General features: G+C 39.5%; 1 protein-coding gene across 1 annotated transcript; it reads right to left on the bottom strand.

The window, feature by feature from the left end:
- Positions 1-9,280: 9,280 nt before the first annotated feature.
- On the bottom strand, positions 9,281-12,847 carry LOC117329981 (repetin-like). Its single transcript, XM_033888213.1, has 2 exons — positions 12,726-12,847; positions 9,281-10,592 (listed from the first exon to the last, which is right to left on the bottom strand). Exons 1-2 carry the CDS (start codon positions 12,845-12,847, stop codon positions 9,281-9,283), a joined length of 1,434 nt encoding a protein of 477 aa, XP_033744104.1.
- Positions 12,848-13,504: the final 657 nt, after the last annotated feature.

The following is a 13,504-nucleotide window of genomic DNA, read 5'->3' as shown; positions in this document are numbered from 1 at the left end:
CAGGCCATACAATCTTTATTTCTCTCTTGTTTTCATGCATCTGCCATTGTGCTGTTTCACTTTATATACCAGGACTACGTCAGGGTGTTCAGAAAACATTCAATATTTAATTTCCGCACAATAAATAGCTCTCGTGGGACACACGCATACGTGACTTGGGTCCCCAAGGGCCAGCTTACTGTACCTAATACAAAATAACAGAACATCATGTTATTATTGTTTTTTAATCTATTGCAGATCACTCATAAATTAAATCCTACAAATTAATACAATTGAGATAAATTAAGAGCTTATAAGCAATACTTGTCTAGCATTCCACACCTGACATGTTATATAATCGGCACATGGTGACAGACAATCCCCGACCAGTGTCAACACCACACTGTAAATAGCTTCATCGATATATACTTCTGTTACAGCCACTGTCTCATTCTTGTTACATAAATAGGTCTTGTCTGTCCCAGTTCCGACCGCGATATTAATTTGTATTTTATATGGCCGTAATAAAGGTTCCCTGAATACCAACTTAATGTATAAATGTGATGTATCTAAGTTTTGAAATATAATCCCCAATGTTGAATATCTCTAATGGGACCTTTTAGATTTCTCTAAAGTCAAGAAGATTTCCGATTTAACTTGTGAGTATGAACATACATTACACAATAAGATAAATTGAAACCAGTATCAATGTGCCAGTCAATATCAAGATATACGTGTATATTGCCCGCTTTCCCTCGGGGTAATTTTGTCAGATCAAATTCATATTGTTAAATTTAAAATATATACACGTAGTAGCACCTGTAGCCATTAAGCTTAGAGGGTTATGACAAGTACAGGTATACTTGTGGATATACTGAATCACGGAATTCCGAAAGTATTTATTTAAATTGTCTGCGTCTCTAACTTGTATTTTCCCTGAGTTATTAACAAACTCTACGATGACGCACTCAAGGTAAATAAACAGTGGTCTGTGACTGTTCGGTTAGCTCTGGGACGACGTAGTCCAGGTAAATAAACAGTAGTGTGTGACTGTTCGGTAAGCTCTAGGACGACGTACTCCAGGTAAATAAACAGTGGTCTGTGACTGTTCGGTAAGCTCTAGGATGACGTACTCCAGGTAAATAAACAGTGTTCTATGACTGTTCGGTAAGCTCTAGGACGACGTACTCCAGGTAAATAAACAGTAGTCTGTGACTGTTCGGTAAGCTCTAGGATGATGTACTCCAGGTAAATAAACAGTGGTCTGTGACTGTTCGGTAAGCTCTAGGACGACGTACTCCAGGTAAATAAACAGTGGTCTGTGACTGTTCGGTAAGCTCTAGGACGACGTACTCCAGGTAAATAAACAGTGGTCTGTGACTGTTCGGTAAGCTCTAGGATGATGTACTCCAGGTAAATAAACAGCGGTCTGTGACTGTTCGGTAAGCTCTAGGACGACGTACTCCAGGTAAATAAACAGTGGTCTGTGACTGTTCGGTAAGCTCTAGGACGACGTACTCCAGGTAAATAAACAGTGGTCTGTGACTGTTCGGTAAGCTCTAGGACGACGTACTCCAGGTAAATAAACAGTGGTCTGTGACTGTTCGGTAAGCTCTAGGATGATGTACTCCAGGTAAATAAACAGTGGTCTGTGACTGTTCGGTAAGCTCTAGGACGACGTACTCCAGGTAAATAAACAGTGGTCTGTGACTGTTCGGTAAGCTCTAGGATGACGTACTCCAGGTAAATAAACAGTGGTCTGTGACTGTTCGGTAAGCTCTAGGACGACGTACTCCAGGTAAATAAACAGTGGTCTGTGACTGTTCGGTAAGCTCTAGGACGACGTACTCCAGGTTAATAAACAGTGGTCTGTGACTGTTCGGTAAGCTCTAGGACGACGTACTCCAGGTATCACTTGTGGACGCTGATGTGTAACCTGCCTTACATCATTTCACAATAACGCTGACTTTATAATAATGCTAGACCTAAAGAGTTAAAACTGATTACCAAAACAACACAGTAGAGACAATGCATGTGTACATAAGTTACTAAGTGGATATCAATTTTACTTATTAACTCCATGTGGGGAAGTATCGAAACGGAGAAAACCTTCTTTACAAAAGAAAACAAAAAACAAACAAAAACAGCAATCTCTATTTTCAAATATCTTTCATTGTGTGCTTTACGATTTTTAAACAGACATATCTGGTCCACAGTAAATAAAGAAATTGAAATTGAATATCGATTGTCAGATGTCCAAAAATCGTTTGATTACCATTGTCACATTAGTGTACAGATAACAAATGTGCATCGTGCCCACAATTCCACAAAACCACTGTCTGGCTGTTGACAGTTGGTGGAACGGTGCATTCGTTAACGATAGACGACAGGTTTAATATGAGGAACTGTGCATTAGTTAACGATAGACGACAGGTTTAATATGAGGACTGTGCATTCGTTAACGATAGACGACAGGTTTAATATTAGGAACTGTGCATTCGTTAACGATAGACGACAGGTCTAATATGAGAAACTGCGCATTCGTTAACGATAGACGACAGGTTTAATATGAGGAACTGTGCATTCGTTAACGATAGACGACAGGTCTAATATGAGGAACTGTGCATTCGTTAACGATATACGACAGGTTTAATATGAGGAACTGTGCATTCGTTAACGATAGACGACAGGTTTAATATGAGGAACTGTGCATTCGTTAACGATAGACGACAGGTTTAATATGAGGAACTGTGCATTCGTTAACGATAGACGACAGGTTTAATATGAGGAACTGTGCATTCGTTAACGATAGACGACAGGTTTAATATGAGAAACTGTGCATTCGTTAACGATAGACGACAGGTTTAATATGAGGAACTGTGCATTCGTTAACGATAGACGACAGGTTTAATATGAGGAAACTGTGCATTCGTTAACGATAGACGACAGGTTTGATATGAGGAACTGTGCATTCGTTAACGATAGACGACAGGTTTAATATGAGGAACTGTGCATTCGTTAACGATAGACGACAGGTTTAATATGAGGAACTGTGGATAGAAACATTGAACAACTTCATTTTGGATTCATAGATAAAACTGATAGCCAGGTTGAATAGAGTTTATCGTCAAATAGACAGACAATATTATAATGTCCAGTTTTACAATACAACATAAAGTGTACAGGCATAATATTTATCCTCGATAAAAGAACAATCACAAAATGGTAGATTTTAAATAATGAGCAGGTAAAACATTTTAAATTGTGTATCAATATCTACACTGGGTGGTACTTGTCAGTTAATACCTGCCCTGTCGGTGAGATACAACATGCTGTGGCTGATCTTTTCACCATTAAACACACATTTACCGCAAGTGTTAATATACTGTGCTTTCTAATATGAGACCAAACTGTTTTTTCGATTAAACTCGGCCCTCTTTTTCCTTGTTTAAAACCATTATGCGTTCCTCTGAATATCTTCCGTATCTGTTTTTAAATAGGCATTTCGCATCTTTGTAACGCCGAAATAAAATTACATTTACCAGAACGACCTTGAAGTGCCCTATCTATATGTCCACAATTCCAATGCGTTTATCATTCCGGTAAGGTTTTGTAATCAAGCAAAATTTGCGTTTCGATTTATTCTAGTGATGTCTGTATTATAAGTAGATTCCTCCCTTTCTACAGAGCGCCGACTCGGTATTTCGGGACAAAAACAAAAATGATAAAACGTGAAGATCGTTCCTATAGATATAGTGTACCGTCGTCGTCGCGTGCGCGTGTACCGAGAGGAAAACATATCTCCATATCATTGAGTGTTACATATATCGATACACTTTTCTAGCATATCTGATGGAATATCACGGAATCATCGCTTATAAACAATAAGACTAATGAGCACACGTCACAAATCATAACATCTACCTACAATGTCAAGGAAAAATTAAATCCAGATTAAATCACGTAACAACCTTAACAAATGAATTACACATAATGTATGTTTATACCGTACCTAACAAGACCCCTGTCCTCGTCTACTCCTATCCCATATCCATCCTTCATAGTACACACACCCTTCGAAATAATACATACTAACTAGATCACCAAGCGCCATAAGTTATGTTATTACATTTCTACCAGTGAAAAAATCGAAAATTGTTCATTCTATCAAAAGTCATTTATGCTCAGCTGCTTGTTTCTTACACCATCAGTCAACTGCCAGCTTGTTCATTAGTCAATAACAACTTAACACATTCGTATAGAATAGAAATGGCCGTTTATTTTAAACGACATTCATAATCAAAATCAACCTTACATAATATCATGTCATAGCATGACTACAACATATACTTCTATAGTATTACATATTAATGCAAGGTAAACAATTATGCTTGACTAGTGTAGGTGAGGGGGAAATATTGTTCTCTAGTTAGAATATTACCTTTTTTCTTATTTGACCAATCAGAACACTGCTTACAAACAATAACTTGCATATAGCTATCAGTCATGATATATGACGTCATAATGGCAATATAATATAAAACGTCACGATTCGGCGTACATTTCTGAGTCGTTGACAGGGAACCGCTATACATTCTGGGAGAGATTGAGCTGCCTCGGTGTATTTTGCTATAAAATGTAATAAACAGAATATCTAACAGTATCGTCCGTAATACCAAATATATTTCACGAGTGTGGCTAATTTTTATATACGTTTGTATATATTTTTTTTTCACTCTACGCACTCGTGAAATAGATTTGGTATTACTGAAGACTTGGTTTGGTTTATTTTGTTTAACGTCCTATTAACAGCTAAGGTCATTTAAGGACGGCCTCCCGTGCGTGCGAGATGCATGCGTGTGGCGAGTGGTATGTGTGTTTTGGGAGGCTGCGGTATGTTCGTGTTAAGTCTCCTTGTGATAGGCCGGAACTTTTGCCGATTTATAGTGCTACCTCACTGAAGCATACTGCCGAAGACACCCAGCAGCACACCTCACCCGGTCACATTATACTGACAACGGGCGAACCAGTCGTCCCACTCCAAATATGCAGAGCGCCAAGCAGGAGTAGCAACTACCATTTTAAATACTCTGGTATGTCTCGGCTAGGGGACAGAACCCAAAGCTTTCCTCACAGCGGCGAACGCTCAACTAAAGGCCAAAAGTGAGGCATTGTCAAGGGAGATATTAGGAAGAAGAAAGTTGTTAAGAAAGAAGAGAAAAGATAAGATCCCAAATTTAGTCGCCTCTTACGATCATGCAATGGGGGCAGCAGGTACAATTCTTACGCCCTACCTGCAGGACAGCATTACTGAAGACACTGTTAGATACCCTCTATGTCTTTCACACACATCCTTCCTTGATATTGAAGATAAATATCAATTTTTATTTACTTGTACCAAATTTCGGTATCCTAGAGTTAAATACATAAAATTATTATCGAAAAAAACGCTTCAGTGTAAAAGGTTTCACAGCTTCTAAATTCGCAAAGTATTATTGCACTAATCAGAACCGCTTGCTTCTGTTTTGACTTTATAAACTTGTATATTGTATGTTATAAGAGGTTATTTCTTTGTATATTATTTAGCATTGTACAATGATGGGTCAATAGCCTACAGATATGAATAAAACTTAAACTTAAAACAAAGGAAGTCAAGTCGTCACGTGCTCAGCAGGTCAAGACTGACCCCAGTATACATGTACACGCAAACACGACGTATTCCTCCGTATAGCCTATATGGGACCGCGGTGGCCGAGGAGTTAAGTGAACCCGACACTTTATCACTAGCCCTCCACCTCTGGGTTGCGAGTTCGAAACCTACGTGGGGCAATTTCCAGGTACTGGCCGTAGGCCGGTGGGTTTTCTTCGGGTACTCCGGCTTTCCTCTACCTCCAAACCTGGCATATCTGAAAAATTGCGCAAAAACAGTCATGTGACATCCAAAATGTTTGTTTGTTTCTTAAAATCACCAATAATTTCCTGTAGATGCTAACACTTTTTTATGTAGAGTAATTTGTGGTAAGATGCAGCATGGCATGATTCTAAGTCACACAAATGACCAAACCTGAAGAAATAGCCATGCTGTTATGCTCACAAGTGTCTATAGCACAGGGTAGGAGCATTTGTTTGACCGGATTTGACTTTATTTACTTATAAACACTTATTTTGTTTTGACCTTGAAATGCAATGGCGGCTGTAAATAATATTACACAAATATGGAATATAGGGAGGCATTTCAATCAACAAAAATGATCCTATATCATATTTTTTAAGACATCTGATCTTAGTAAGAAGGACCTTTTTAAGTCAAATTGTTTAATTGGTGAGTTTGGGGCCTTTATCAGAAATATTTATATTTTACCCCAAACTCAATGGTTGAACACTGTTTTCTAAAAGCAGTCTTCTTGTCATGTCTAGAGTTCTTTATAGTGTCTAATACGAACATATTTGATGTTTAAAATACCTCCTTATATGCCATATTTGAGTTATATCATTCATAACTGCCATTTGCATTTCAAGGTCAAAATAAAAACGATGTTTATACACATTATAAAGTCAAATCTGGTCAAATCAATGTTCCTATTTTGTTCTTTAGACTCTTGTGAGTAATTCGACATGGCTATATTGTGCAATATGTGCGATAATAGAGTTAAATATGTCCCCTGAACTATGCATTTTTTTGCATGTTTTGTTGAAATCTAGAAACAGCTTAACAAATTACGTGTTAACAGCAAGACCCATGGTTTGCCAAGATACATACTAAAAGTTAAACAAGTTACTTCTGTCAAACTGCACCATAGTAGGAATTTACAGGCTTGTAAAATATCACTATTTTGAATGGATTTGCTGTTAAGATGCCCATACCTAACATAAATCGTATCAAATCATTGCAGTACAGCTGAAGAACAAGATGTATTTTTATATTGGTCTTCAGTGTTAAAATAGTGTATCTTATCTATTTCTCATATGATGTAATAACATATATATCTCCTTGTGTATATCGTATCTAGTTACCAATAGATGTGTAAGACAACCTACGATCCTCAGATAACGAACTGACTTTCACAGTGACGCAGTGTGTTATAGTCTCAATAAAATATCTATCTAGCACCAAATGTTACATATACAAAAATGTAACCTTAACCCCGTTGTAAAAAGCAACAAAACGCGGCCCAGCTTTGGGACAAGAACTTTACAAAGAGAAAACTGGCTTCTAACATCATTCTATAAAATACAGCAGCATTCTATGATACAGGAGAACGTCGCTACACCAGATAAGGGTCTTAAACTTCCATGACAATATGTGTTAAAGTATCGAAAATCACAACACTTTCATCCTCACCACCTCACATAATTGCATAATACACCATAATATATCACTTCGAATCATCTTTTCAAAAACATAAAAGAAATATAATGCTGAATGGGTCATTCTAGGTACATGTGCAATGTAGATGAACTAATGAAATGTTACGAAATGAAATCAATTGCAACGTGCATTTTCCATTACCAAGGAAATGTCCTGAAGTAAGATAAATTGTAACGAGCATTTTTTGTGTCTTAAGACATGTTGGATGATGTTATAGTAAGGAATGCTGTGTTTGTATGCGATGGTCTATCAACTTCTAGTCTCAGTAAGCAGAAGTTTAAACGGGAAAACAGACGAACAAATATTGGGCATGTTCATGAAATTTGCGTCTCAGTGTTTCTTACACGAGAGCTATTTCTCTCGGTTTTGGCCTCTGTGTACGTTTTGGCCTTTTTCTGTTCCGTAATGAATTTCTCACAACATATCTCTGCTTGTATTGACGTAACAGAGACGTTCACATACTTATCTCCCTATTCTTAAATGCACTTTACAAGTAAGTTCGCGGGTAAATACTTTTTGATGTGTTTCTCTTCCTTTAGACATTGGAGGATATTGTATACAACTACTTCCGTCAGAACACGACACCTTTAAGTCAAAAACAGTTCATTATATGCCCCTCTATCGGTTATCACTCACATGAACTCGTTAATTATTCCGTTTGTCCACCTCATTATACCGTACCTGAATGATATTAGTATAAGAATAAACCCAACTACTGAAGTATACCACAGGACTGATGCACGTCTAATAACAAAGACAGCCCTCGCTTAATTAGTACTAAATCATTAATTTCGCCGGAAGTTACCGCGCAATCACCACCGGTAGCAAAGATAATACGTACTACGTGTAGGCGACAAACCGCCCGCTGTTTATGGGGTTGTTCATTTGGCAACCGCCTCTTCTTCAAATTCTCATATTGTATATATACCTTACATGTTAACTCTCGCTCAATTCTCCCCCTCTATCTCTTCCTCACCCCAACCTTCACGTATCCTCTCCTTACCACTTCTCTCACCCGTCCCCCACCCCTATTCACACCCCTTCCCACACACAATCAATCTACCCCTCTACTTAACTCAACTCACGAATCCCCACTCCGACCCTCCCCCCCCCCCCCCCCCCCCCTCCAATCACCTATCACTCCAACCTTAACCCCAATCACACAACCCCGCAACCCCAATCCGACAACTCCACAACCCACAACCCCACTCGCCCTTCGCACTCTTCATATCCTCCTTACTTCTTCCCTCCCTATATCCACACCCACTTTTCACACATCCTCTCCTCGTTCCCTTTATTTCAACCCACAAATCCTTTCCTCAAACCCCTTTCCATCTCTCTCCTGTCCAATCTTAACCTTCTACACCACCTTCAACATATCCTCTCCCGTTCCCTTCATTTCAAAACCCTCCCAGCACCCCTACGACAAACAGAAACAATCCCGGGAAATGATACAGCTTATTACTTCATTACAAAGTAAATATGGCCTCCATTATCTATCAATAAGATATATTGAAAACATGTCCTCTGTAAACAAGAGGGATAAGTAAAATACTGTTAGTTTATAACTTTGTAGTTTGTAGTACATGTTTTTACGGCATAGCAAAGAAAAATGTTGATTTAATTATGGGTGGTGGAATTCAGTGTAGGAAGAGTTGTGGCCGCGGTCCTCCTCAGATATATACGTTTATTGGGAGTTCAATAAGACTTGGAATGGGCTACATCACACTAATAACATGACGAGTACACATCTCTAGTAGGCTCGGCGAAAGGTACTCAGCGTGTTAGAATATGTGTGGCAGTATCGGGTCGACCTTCCTTGGTTGTGTTTAATTATCACCACGTGTAATGATGAGATGAAACCACATGATATCACCTGCCTGGAGCAACGACACATTAGACAATCACTGTAATACACCAGGCCGAAGTTTTCTATTGTTTCAAAAATATTAAATTATAATATTGTAGAGAACTCAGTTCTCTTTCGCTGTCGCCAATGTGGGGATGTGTTGTTTCTGTTTCACTGTCACCAATGAGGGGTTGTGTTGTTTCTGTTTCACTGTCGCCAATGTGGGGTTGTGTTGTTTCTCTTACACTGTCACCAATGTGGAGTTGTGTTGTTTCTGTTTCACTGTCACCAATGTGGGGTTGTGTTGTTTCTGTTTCACTGTCACCAATGTGGGGTTGTGTTGTTTCTGTTTCACTGTCACCAATGTGGGGTTGTGTTGTTTCTCTTACACTGACACCAATAAGGGGTTGTGTTGTTTCTGTTTCACTGTCGCCAATGTGGTTGTGTTGTTTCTGTTTCACTGTCACCAATAAGGGGTTGTGTTGTTTGATTACACTGTCACCAATAAGGGGTTGTGTTGTTTCTGTTACACTGTCACCAATGTGGGGTTGTGTTGTTTCTGTTTCACTGTCACCAATGTGGGGTTGTGTTGTTTCTCTTACACTGTCACCAATGTGGGGTTGTGTTGTTTCTGTTTCACTGTCACCAATGTGGGGTTGTGTTGTTTCTGTTTCACTGTCACCAATGTGGGGTTGTGTTGTTTCTCTTACACTGTCGCCAATGTGGGGATGTGTTGTTTCTCTTACACTGTCACCAATGTGGGGATGTGTTGTTTCTCTTACACTGTCGCCAATGTGGGGATGTGTTGTTTCTGTTTCACTTTCACCAATGTGGGGTTGTGTTGTTTCTGTTTCACTGTCACCAATGTGTGGTTGTGTTGTTTCTGTTTCACTGTCACCAATGTCGGGTTGTGTTGTTTCTGTTTCACTGTCACCAATGTGGGGATGTGTTGTTTCTCTTACACTGTCGCCAATGTGGGGTTGTGTTGTTTCTGTTTCACTGTCACCAATGTGGGGTTGTGTTGTTTCTCTTACACTGTCACCAATGTGGGGTTGTGTTGATTCTGTTTCGCTGTCACCAATGTGGAGTTGTGTTGTTTCTCTTACACTGTCACCAATGTGGGGTTGTGTTGTTTCTGTTTCACTGTCACCAATGTGCGGATGTGTTGTTTCTCTTACACTGTCACCAATAAGGGGTTGTGTTGTTTCTGTTTCACTGTCGCCAATGTGGGGTTGTGTTGTTTCTGTTTCACTGTCACCAATGTGGGGTTGTGTTGTTTCTGTTTCACTGTCACCAATGCGGGGTTTTGTTGTTTCTGTTTCACTGTCACCAATGTGGGGTTGTGTTGTTTCTGTTTCACTGTCGCCAATGTGGGGATGTGTTGTTTCTCTTACACTGTCACCAATGTGGGGATGTGTTGTTTCTCTTAATGTGTTGTTTCTGTTTCACTGTCGCCAATGTGGGGTTGTGTTGTTTCTGTTTCACTGTCGCCAATGTGGGGTTGTGTTGTTTCTGTTTCACCGTCGCCAATGTGGGGTTGTGTTGTTTCTCTTACACGGTCACCAATGTGGGGATGTGTTGTTTCTCTTAATGTGTTGTTTCTGTTTCACTGTCGCCAATGTGGGGTTGTGTTGTTTCTGTTTCACTGTCGCCAAAGTGGGGTTGTGTTGTTTCTGTTTCACTGTCACCAATGTGTGGTTGTGTTGTTTCTGTTTCACTGTCACCAATGTGGGGTTGTGTTGTTTCTGTTTCACTATCACCAATGTGGGGATGTGTTGTTTCTCTTACACTGTCACCAATGTGGGGATGTGTTGTTTCTCTTACACTGTCGCCAATGTGGGGTTGTGTTGTTTCTGTTTCACTGTCACCAATGTAGTGTTGTATTGTTTCTTTTTCACTGTCACCAATGTGGGGTTGTGTTGTTTCTGTTTCACTGTCGCCAGTGTGGGTTCTCGTTGTTTCCTATGTTTCTCTTCTGTGGCTAAAGTTGGGTTTCGTTATTTTCACCGTGTCTCTTCTGTGGCCAATGGGGACTTCGTTTTTCAACTTTTAGTGTCGCCTATGTAGGGGATCCGTTGTTCTTCTTTCACTTCCGTCCATGTAGGATTTCGTTGTTTCTCTTGTGTCTCTACTGTTGTCTATATGGGGTTTCGTTATTTTCGCCGTGTCTCTACTGTCGTTTATGTGGGGTTTCGTTTTTTTCGCCGTGTCTCTACTGTCGTCTATGTGGGTTTCGTTATTTTCGCCGTGACTCTACTGTCGTCTATGTGGGTTTCGTTATTTTTGCCGTGTCTCTACTGTTGTCTATATGGGGTTTCGTTATTTTCGCCGTGTCTCTACTGTCGTCTATGTGGGTTTTGTTATTTTCGTCGTGTCTCTACTGTCGTCTATGTGAGGTTTCGTTATTTTCGCCGTGTCTCTACTGTCGTCTATGTGGGGTTTCGTTATTTTCGCCGTGTCTCTATTGTCGTCTATGTGGGTTTCGTTATTTTCGCCATGTCTCTACTGTCGTCTATGTGGGTTTCGTTATTTTCGCCGTGTCTCTACTGTCGTCTATGTGGGTTTCGTTATTTTCGCCGTGTCTCTACTGTCGTCTATGTGGGTTTCGTTATTTTCGCCGTGTCTCTACTGACGTCTATGTGGGGTTTCGTTATTTTCGCCGTGTCTCTACTGTCGTCTATGTGGGTTTCGTTATTTTCGCCGTGTCTCTACTGTCGTCTTTTTGGGTTTCGTTTTTTTCGCCGTGTCTCTACTGTCGTCTATGTGGGGTTTCGTTATTTTCGCCGTGTCTCTACTGTCGTCTATGTGGGGTTTCGTTATTTTCGCCGTGTCTCTACTGTCGTCTATGTGGGTTTCGTTATTTTCGCCGTGTCTCTACTGTCGTCTATGTGGGTTTCGTTATTTTCGCCGTGTCTCTACTGTCGTCTATGTGGGGTTTCGTTATTTTCGCCGTGTCTCTACTGTCGTCTATGTGGGTTTCGTTATTTTCGCCGTGTCTCTACTGTCGTCTATGTGGGTTTCGTTATTTTCGCCGTGTCTCTGCTGTCGTCTATGTGGGGTTTCGTTATTTTCGCCGTGTCTCTACTGTCGTCTATGTGGGTTTCGTTATTTTCGCCGTGTCTCTGCTGTCGTCTATGTGGGTTTTGTTGTTTTTGCTTTAATGTCGCCAATGTGAACTCCCTGAGAAGTACTTTATGTACTTGTAAACACGTGTAAAATTCCCTGTAAACACGTGTAAAATTCCCTGTAAACACGTGTAAAATTTCCTGCAAACACGTGTAAAATTCCCTGTAAACACGTGAAAATGTCCTGAAAACACGTGTAAAAATTCCGGTAAATACAAGTGGGATTCCCTGTAAACACGTGTAAAAGTTCCTGAGAAGGATAAATCAGAAGATCAGAATACACGCGTCGTTATCGACTACACAGCGTATAAAACAGCATCAAAGTCACTAAAAGTGTTTGACAGTTTCACTGGGTCTCGTAAAAGAGGACGTTTTATATAACCCGAAAGGATATCACACATACCTAGATAAAGGTGCCGTTAGCTTGGCCGGTCTTGTTAGTCGAGATAATACCCATAACAGCGGGCACACATTTGATACATGCCATTTGTGCATTGCATCATATACAACCGATAAGCTCGCCATTTATCATTTATAGATCCAAAAAAATATCATACAAATATATTTTACTGACTCGTAAAAATGTCTGGTACACAATATTTATATACTGTACTTCAGAACACGGAATAAGTCATGGTTCTAATGATTTGTCTCCATTTATTTATAGATCAGAATTTATTTGGCATTTAGCTTTCATTAGTTTTTGTTACAAATACACCACACAATATTGTTTGTTTTACTTTATTGATAGAAATATTGCAAATGATTGATTTTGTAAAGAGTTAAGCGAGAATACAGAACAGCAAGAAGGAGTATTAAGTATTTGAGGACAAACTCAAAGTGTTAAAATGTGTTAAAGAAAACGAATACTACAATCAAGGACAAACTCAGAGGTATCAAAATGTCTTAAAGAAAACGAATACTACAATCAAGGACAAACTCAGAGGTATCAAAATGTGTTAAAGAAAACGAATACTACAATCAAGGACAAACTCAGAGGTATCAAAATGTGTTAAAGAAAACGAATACTACAATCAAGGACAAACTCAGAGGTATCAAAATGTGTTAAAGAAAACGAATACTACAATCAAGGACAAACTCAGAGGTATCAAAATGTGTTAAAGAAAACGAATACTACAATCAAGGACAAACTCAGAGGTATCAAAATGTCTTAAAGAAAAC

Source organism: Pecten maximus, chromosome 6 (genome assembly GCF_902652985.1).
Source record: "Pecten maximus chromosome 6, xPecMax1.1, whole genome shotgun sequence".
Classification (NCBI taxonomy): domain Eukaryota; kingdom Metazoa; phylum Mollusca; class Bivalvia; order Pectinida; family Pectinidae; genus Pecten; species Pecten maximus.
The sequence above is the reverse complement of the archived record's forward strand: the minus strand, read 5'-3'. Positions and strand labels throughout refer to the sequence as shown.

Bases quoted from the DNA above. Each gene is read 5' to 3' on its own strand.
- LOC117329981 (XM_033888213.1), bottom strand. From the start codon at position 12,847: ATGGCGAGCTTATCGGTTGTATATGATGCAATGCACAAATGGCATGTA. The intron at 10,593-12,725 runs GTATGTGTGATA...CATTGGTGACAG, and splicing joins CTAACGGCACCTTTATCTAG to TGTAAGAGAAACAACACATC.